The sequence below is a fragment of the Halichoeres trimaculatus genome, unplaced genomic scaffold (assembly GCF_033239565.1).
Source record: "Halichoeres trimaculatus isolate MK-OKI-2021-1 unplaced genomic scaffold, fHalTri1.1 fHalTri1_scaffold_2, whole genome shotgun sequence".
Taxonomy (NCBI): Eukaryota; Metazoa; Chordata; class Actinopteri; order Labriformes; family Labridae; genus Halichoeres; species Halichoeres trimaculatus.
Genome location: NW_027437180.1, coordinates 16,018,488 through 16,027,212, shown reverse-complemented (window position 1 = coordinate 16,027,212; position 8,725 = coordinate 16,018,488). Strand labels below are relative to the sequence as shown.

At 41.1% G+C, this 8,725-nt stretch overlaps 1 protein-coding gene across 2 annotated transcripts; it reads left to right on the top strand.

The window, feature by feature from the left end:
• Positions 1-220: 220 nt before the first annotated feature.
• On the top strand, positions 221-8,725 carry LOC141808478 (uncharacterized). 2 transcript variants are annotated; one of them, XM_074695105.1, is made up of 5 exons: positions 221-605; positions 785-977; positions 1,226-1,336; positions 4,323-4,926; positions 6,883-8,725. In XM_074695105.1, exons 2-5 carry the CDS (start codon positions 831-833, stop codon positions 7,098-7,100), a joined length of 1,080 nt encoding a protein of 359 aa, XP_074551206.1. In that variant the 5' UTR covers positions 221-605; positions 785-830; the 3' UTR covers positions 7,101-8,725. The 2 variants fall into 2 exon arrangements, with proteins under 2 accessions (XP_074551206.1, XP_074551214.1); XM_074695113.1 differs by having other exon boundaries at positions 781-977.

The window sequence follows — 8,725 nt, the reverse complement described above, 5'->3', positions numbered from 1 at the left end:
TTAAATTAGTTCAGTGTTCAAATAACAATGCCGCTGTCATCGCTGAATGAGTACGACCTAAAGAACGCCCCCTGGCGGTCTTAAATAAATTAGCCACGCCATTGTATAAGCCGCAGGGTTCAAAGCGTGAGAAAAAAAAAGTAGCTGCATATAGTCTGGAAATTACGGTAGCTGTGTCATCACGCCGACCTTTCAACTGCGTCAGTGTAGGAAGAGCATAGACTGTAAAAAAAAAGGAAGAGGAAGAGCTGCTGACTGGGGCTCAGACGGTAGACTTAACATTATATGTGATTTTTTTTTCAGCCTCATTGTCATCTTAGTCTTTATTTTAATTAAGTAGCTTTCAGCTTTGTCCGTATATCAAATGTAATTCTTTTTTTTTTCTTCACCCAACCTTGTAGCCTATGTTAAAATATCGCTCATAAGCTCAACAAGTTAGACACATCTTGTAGCAAAACTGACTATTGCTCCCCTTAGTTTTTTTTTTTCTTTTTTCTTTTTTAATTTTCTTTTTTTTTTTTGATATGGATACATTGAAATGTAATAAACCTCTCGTCACATGTCCTCCGTTTCATATTGGGAGAGCTGTATAACAAGACTTGCAAGTATGTTTGCTTTTTATACGTTTAATTTTTTTATTTATCTATTTATTTATTTTCAGCCCTTTTTATTCGTTACTAAATCTGGAAAACTCTTTGTCTTCTACATGTTATTTATAAAGGTGTGTGTGTGTGTGTGTGTGTGTGTGTGTGTGTGTGTGTGTGTGTGTGTGTGTGTGAGTGAGTGAGTGAGTGAGAGTGCCCGTGCATATACACAGTTTTAGCCCAACTATGGTTCAGGGGCAGCTCTGCACTTTTGACCATCTGATGAACTCGGGGTTTGGTCGTCCTTTCCCTCGTCATGGCCTCCAGCTTCTGTTTTGGTTTGCCAAAAACTGTGTGACCTGCAAGCCCATTAAAAGTGTGCTAATTATCAAGGTACAATAAAGATGATAATGTGATAAGTTAATGCACATTTTTAATAGTAGTAACCAATCAACCAATCATCCAACACTGCAATTATCAAGCCTTACATTCAGTTGTGTCCCATACAAGGTCATCGCCAGAGTTCAGCATGCCTCTCACAAAAAAAAAAAAAAGTTGCTGCAGATGAATTTCTTAAAAAATGAAATGTATAAGAAACAGGTACTTCCTATATTTAGAGTGACTGAAGTTTGTTTCAACAGCTGGTGTCAGACTGTCATCCAGAGAGAGGTTGTTATGGCTTCCACCTGTTTGGGAATATTGAGGAACTTCTGCCTGTTCTAAACCTGCCGAGAAAGAAAAGGAAGAAACAGGTTTGTGACATTTAACGTGAATATGTTTATGTATTCATAATCTTCCTTTTATTTTAGAGACATTCCAGAAGTTACATATCTCTGACAGAGGTGGAAAAAGTACAAAAAATGTATAGTCAAGTTCAAGTGCTGTTACATTGCTTAAATTGTACTCAATTACCAGTGAAAGCACTGGTGCATTCTAACATTCTAAATTCCATAATCTGTATATCTGTAGTCAAAGAAAAAAAAGGAAAAGAAAAAGAAAAGAAGCATTGAATATGCTCGCACACATGCACTCAAGCACACATGAAGAACTTCCTCAAGAAAAACAAGTTGCCAGTGTTGCAGAAAAATCTGCACCCAGTCAGATTTTGTGACCCAATCACTGTTTGCACGATGCTCCAAAGGCGTGTGTTTGAGAGTTTCGCAGCAAGGTACAAGAAGAATTTTTTACATTAACATCATATACAGTTCATTCAACATCTCAGAAAATGATAGACAGCTCTTAGGATAACTGATGCATCTGAAGGCTCTCTCCTTTTCTCCCTCTGTACATGAAAAACTCCTCCAGGTACGGCCACGGGCACTAGTCAAGTATCAGCCCCAGTATCAACTCTGTAGTGTTGGTATTTTATCTCCACAAACCTGTGCTTGCAGTGGCGGAGTTTTCCTTTCCTTACTTCACTGGCACAGTAGTGATCAGACTGCCTTACTGGCGACAATATGCATCTGGATGGTTTGAATATTGATTCAGATGGTGGGCGTTCTCAGTGGCAACCTGTGATTTTAAAAGTAGTGAAGTAGATTACATGGTGTAAATTGGACTTTAAGGGGACATATCATGCTTGTTTCTCCTTTTCACTATGCCAGACTAGGATGCCTGTAAAGCATTTCTGCCCTCAGTACAAGTCATTTAGTTCCTTCATTGCCCCACAATAGTGTTCTCAATATCCTCATTTTAGGCCTTTCTGAAGATCTCGTTGAAACGCTCCGTTTGGAGAATGACCTCCAGTAACCTTGCAACGTCACAGCCCTTTGTGCTCTGATTGGTCAGTTCGATCAGAGGGGCGGAGGGGGTAGAGCCAGGGGGCGGTTTTTGCAGTATGGCAGTATTTACAAAATTGCCACATTGAATGGAGCAGACTGAGCGAGTTTGCTGTTTGCCAAAACTTCACCGTAAGGCATTGATAGCACTAATAGAATGGCAGAGAGTAGGATACGTTCTTTTGTATTAGACCCCAAGGCAGACCCAGATGGTTCTGCAGCTCAGGAGGAAGAAAATCTGCAGACCTTGGTTGTAACCAGTGGTTATTTCAGTTACTGTTGCCTTTCTACCAGCGTTGATCCAGTCTGGCCATTCTCCTCTGACCTCTGGCATCAACAAGGCATTTTGTCCCACAGAACTGCCGCTCACTGGATATTTTATCTTTTTGGGACCATACTCTGTAAACCCTAGAGATGGTTGTGCATAAAAATCCCAGTGGATCAACAGTTTCTGAAATACTCAGACCAGCCCGTCAGGCACCAACAACCATGCCAGGTTCAAAGTCTCTTAAATCACCTTTCTTCTCCATTCTGATGCTCGGTTTGAACTGAAGCAGTTACCTAAATGCATTGAGCTGCTGCCATGTGATTGGCTGATTAAAAATTTGTGTTAACAAGCAGTTGAACAGGTGTGCCTAATAAAGTGGCTGGTGAGTGTGTGTATATATATTTTTATGTATATATTTATACACATTAAACATAAACATTAAAGTGTCCAACTAATTACATTGGTGTCCAAGTAGAGGCTGACTCTTAGGACAGCTGTGCAAATAGGGAAAAGGAAAAGGGGGATTGAGTCTGAGAGTCACTATTTGCTATCCCCCTGCCCTCACTGTAAAGCTGCGTTTCCACCAAGCAGTCCGGGTCGGTTCAGTATGGTTTGGGACGGTTTGGTACAGTTAGGTCTGATCCCATTTGCGTTTCCACAGCAAACTGTGCCCTCTCGTGGTGGGCGGCGTGTAAGCCGGATGCTGGAAGCCGCAGCTGGTAAACAATAGCGCGATGCCGTAGCAGCTTACCCCGCTATTAAATCCAACAAAGAAGAAAATGCGACACAGTAAACAAAGAGCACGGATGGAAGACATGCAGCATTTCGTCCTCTCTGTGATTTTCATGAAACTCTCTGTTACAAAGTGCAATCAAGCTTCGTTTCAGAGAAGTCTGTGTGCCGCCAGGAGAAATGCAGCCGCTGTCGGGGCAAGTGACAATTCTTTTGACCAATCAATCGTCTGCAGTGTGTTGCTCCACCTCCCGAGAGCGGATCGGTTCAGTCTGGCACCCATACGAAAGGGTCCCAAAAAAGTGGGACGGCTCGTCCCGGTTTTTAGGGATCCGTCCTGGGATGAGTCAGTGGAAACGCCGCTAAAAGCGCACCGTACCGAGACGAACCGACCCGTACTGCTTGGTGGAAACACGGCTTAAGGTGTTATACAGATGAGTACAAAAGACTTCCTTTGTGGAGCAGGTCAGTGACAGCAGTCTGCCACTGAACACACTCCTCTGCCTGGTGAAGGTGCTATGCAGAGGGTGGTGGGTGTTGTCATGCAGTGGTTGTAAAAGTTTGACTTAGAACAGATTGTAAACTGGTCCTCATGCAGTTGTATTTACAGATTACTAACCCCTGGGAAATGACATCCAGGAGCCAGGATGTCATTACGCTGGATGGTGGTCCCCCTGCTTTTGCTCTCCATACAGACTTTTTTTCCTGCATACACCTAATAGTTGATTGATATATAATAATATAGTTAGAAGACCAGGTGTTCTGGTTCCTACCACAAGTAGGAACCAGAACACTCCCCGCACTGAGATCCAGACTCCTGAGCTCAGATCACTCAGTATTATGTAGGGGAGGCTTCATGAGGCCATGAGTTTGAGTAAAACAGAGCAGAGACAGTCAAGTCTTGGAAAGTTCGCTTCTCTTCCTCTCACACTTTCTTTTTCTCTCTGTTTCTTCTCTCAGGTTGTGTATTACGAAGTTGGAAACCTGAACACAGAAACCTACCCAGGGTCTGAGGACCTTCCACCATATGTGACTCAAAATTATGGGTTTGAAGGTGATTACAACACAGACCGCCTCATCATCAGCTACCAGGTGAAGAGCAGAGCAGTGGAGACGGTGTATGTAACCAAGCATGACAGCGACTTCTCAGGCAGCTTCAGTCCTGATGATACCTATGAAATCAGCTCTGAACTGATCCAAGCCCTGCAGACCTCGCACATGGATCTCACCTCCTTTCTCACAGAGATGAGGTTTTACATGGACATCCCGGTGGTGGAGTGGTATAACGAGGAGAATTACGATTATAATGAGCAAATGTTTGACAGCTACACTGACTCTGCAGTAAGAACAATTCAAAGCAACACCTCCGGATGGTTGTCAGCCTCTTTAAGCCATGAACAAACAGCACATAGCAACATTAGCATAACTATGCTCAACAACAGACTTGTGACAAACTACAGTGAAGTGCCACAAGACTACAGAAAACCCAAAACACACAAGAAACCAAGAGCTGTGAGATGGAGTTATATCATGTCTGGTTTGGAACAGTCCTGGAAAGGTCAAGGTGAGGACAAGTTTGTGTCTATCAGTTCTTTGTCTTTTTGCAGACCAGCTATGATCAGAGCACAGCCATTTGGTGCAAACATCATATGCTAAGCTGTAACACTTATCCATAGAGTGGCCTTTATGACAGTTAAAGTTAATATCTTCACCTTGATATGTGTGATACAGCCAACAAGACACTCGCATCTATTTCTGAAAAAATATAAATGGCACTTTCAACATGTGGGTGAATGTGGCATGTGGTGTTTAAGTTAAGTCCATTTTATTTACCATATGCCAGAACCACTTGGTCCAGGACTGTACTCAGCTTAAGCCCGATCCCACCAAGTGGTCCCGTATGGATCAGATTTGGTAGGGGTTGGATTGGCAAAGTCTGATCCTGTTTGTGTTTCCACAGCCAACTGTGCCCTTCTTGGTAGGTGGTGCGTAAGCCAGATGCCAATAAGAGCATCAACTACAAGATAGCGTGACGCCATAGCGACACAGCAAGAAATCTAACAAAGCAGAAAAACGCCACACAATAAACAAAGAGCAACGACGCAAGACGTCCATTCCTTTTCTTTGTGATTGGCATGTGGCTCTTTGTTCAGGGTTCCTGTAGATCCATAAAAAGGCGTAAAAGGCATTGAATTCATGAATCTAAAAGCAAGGCCTGAGATGGGCTTTAAATGTATTAAACTAATATTGAAAAGTCTAAAATATGTTAACACATGTTAGTATGATTTTAGATAGTACCAGATCTCAATAAATGCTAACATGTATTTATTTTTTAAGTTATTTACCGAGTGGCTCTCATGGTATCATCACGCATCACGGTAGCGGAACCAACAAACATTGATGTTGTTGCAGCTGTGACTCTATTAATTGTACCTCACCCTTTGTATTTGATGTGATTTTTTTTTCCATTTGTGTTTGTTGTGAAGTTGGTCTTAAATTAATTTTCAAATTGCATAACAGTCTTAGAAGGTCCTGAATGTAACTTGGCTTAAGCTGTAGCAACCCTGTTTGTTACAAAGTGACAATTCTTACAACCAACCAACAGACTGCAGTGTTTCTAGCGCCACCTGCTGGGGTCAGATTAGTATGTCCAGTACCCAAACAAAAGGATACCAAAAAGTGGGACGGTAAGGGTCCGTAATTTGGGGACCTGTCCTCGGATTAGACAATGGAAACACTACAAAATGCATGATATCAAACTGAACGCTTGATAGAAACGTGTCTTAACATACCCTTTGTTTGTACTTTATCAGTCACTACAGACCAGGGATAATTACAGTTCATTATCTTAATTTTTCAACGTCATCAACATTGACAGGTGGCACCAGAACTACTAGCCTGTTAAACTAATATTTAAAATGTATTTGTTTATCACTCTGGGCCTGAGATGTTGTGTTTGAGCTGTAGTTCAGTCTCGCTCCACTAGCCAGAACTGTAGCTCTGGTCAATGTCTGCTGTCATGACGCCCTAAAGCTCTACTACCTTGGTTTTAACAGGCACAGATATCCTCTGGTAGCGAGGCCTGATCGGTTAGCATGGTGTTTTTTCATGCTGTATGACTGGTCAGGCTGTCAGATTTTAGTATCAGCCCACTCTGACATTAGTTGTTACATCCCAGCATCATCTCTAGCACACATCGCTTTGTATTGCAGTTGAGCAAACAGGTTTTGCACAAGAATTGAATTGATGAATACATTATATTTTTATGTATATTGTTAAGTTTTCAGTGAAGTGAGCCAAAAAATCAAACACTGAAACTTGGGTGGGTGGGAGAAACTCAAAAGTATGAAAGATATATGTATGTCATAAAACCACAAACACAGCCACGTTACCGTTGATGAGTAAACCAGTACTGTGAGAGTTTGAAGGGTAGCTCTTCATAGTTTACTTACCTAATGCATGAAACAATAACAGACCAGGCTATAATACTTTTCTGTGCTTTGGGAATATGTGTCTCCAGGTTCTGATGAAGATGACAGCAGAAGTGGCAAAGGGAGAGGCTTCACCCTCCTCAAGGTTCTCCTCGGCGCTGGAACACTCCTGCTGGCTGTAAAATGTGTCAGCTGGCTGAGGAGCTGCAGTCAGGTTAAAGAAACCTTCCCCGCGGGGATACTGAGGGCCGGGAGCGTCCCTCTGAGTTATCGGCACAAACATGTAATGCTGGATTACATATTCTAAAACTCTGAATGGTTGAATTCTGAAGGATAACTCTCCATCTTATCCTGTGGATACAACAACCCCGATTCCAGAAATAGTTGTGATAATGTGTGAAATGTGAACAGTTTATATGAATTAAGAAATCAAGTAAATAGACAAAAAAACATTTTCATTTTTTGTACTAAACTTTTTAAATTCTGCTATAAAAATGAACACTTCAAAATGAGCTCTATGAGGATTTCTCAGCTTTTGCTGCAAACCTCAATGTGGAAGCTAAGGGAACTGTGTAGCCTCTTAACCACCAAGATGGTTACTGTGTATGTCGTGAGGGATCTGGTCCATTTTGCTTCCCTTTTTAGCAAATGTGTATCTCATAACTCCTGAGCATATTTAGTCTCATTAATTATTAAAGAATCTTGGATACATCTACCATCTGCAGTTGTGTATGGTTGAAGGACACATTAATATTCTTCTCATAAATCCCCAAACTGCATCAATAAGCTATGCAGTAAGTTCTATTTGATTCCATCAAACAGCTTAAAGATGATATGATGAACTATTTTGACACTGATATCGAAACTCTTTTTCTCACTTTAAAAGACATGAAAATGTCTGAAAATATCCTGGGGAAAATGTACAAATGGAACTGCATTTTGATGCAAAGACAGTCTTAGTAACCTCTGCATTTATGTCAAACAATTAGAAACTGATAGGGCCCAGCGCACTCTCACAGTTCAGAGAGTGAAACATCAAGTCCACATCAGGACAAAATGAAGATTTTCCACCTGCTCCTCAGTTAGAGTTGCATCTTCATTTTTCCATTTTACAGCACTGACCTGACGAGGAGACAGATCCTTCAAGCAGAGACTTGAGGAACTTGGGGCCAATCCCAATTCCACCCCTTAGCCCTTGTCTTACCCCTTAGCACTTGGTTTCTAGTGAAGTGGTGTCCCAATTCCCCAGAAGGTTGAGGTGAAGGGCTAAGAGGAAGGGCTACACAGCCTTTAATCACTTCTGGGTCATGTTTAACATTCCCCTTCTGTCAAAATTCTGACTTTGTAAATTTGTTTCAGGACTTGTAAAAGTGTTTGAATCTTGTAAATTTGTTTTTTCCTTTGTTAAAGTGTTTTGCTAATTAAATTCCTTTTTTTTAATCATAAAAATGTTTTGTAAAATGTAAATTTGTTTAAAGTTGTAAAAGTGTATCAGACTTTGTGATTTTGGTTTGCACTTCTCAGCCACTGTGGCTTCCAGGATTCTGTTGTACTTGCACAAACAACTCATCTGTAAGTTTTATGTGCCTTCCATGGCTTCAAGCACTGTTTCAAAGGAATTGTTATATTAGGGTTGCCATTCGCTCAGCAAAACATTTCATTAATGCATACAAACGTTATTATGATCTGTTAAACACTGATGAGGACCTCCTGTTGTAGGAACTCAGCTTGTTTGTTTTTTCTTCAGAAATATCAATACATCAACATAGCACTCACAGTACTTTTTATCTTTGAATACTGCCATCCTGTGGTTTAAAGATGCAAATGTTTTTGAGTCATTCAACTCATGAGGAGGTAAAGTATGATGAACTTAGGGTATGGAGGGCTAAAAGTGCCTAAATTAAATATCTAAACAAATCAATAATTAATCAA

Bases quoted from the DNA above. Each gene is read 5' to 3' on its own strand.
- LOC141808478 (XM_074695105.1), top strand. From the start codon at position 831: ATGGTTCAGGGGCAGCTCTGCACTTTTGACCATCTGATGAACTCGGGG. The intron at 1,337-4,322 runs GTTTGTGACATT...TTCTTCTCTCAG, and splicing joins GAAAGAAAAGGAAGAAACAG to GTTGTGTATTACGAAGTTGG. The intron at 4,927-6,882 runs GTGAGGACAAGT...ATGTGTCTCCAG, and splicing joins ACAGTCCTGGAAAGGTCAAG to GTTCTGATGAAGATGACAGC.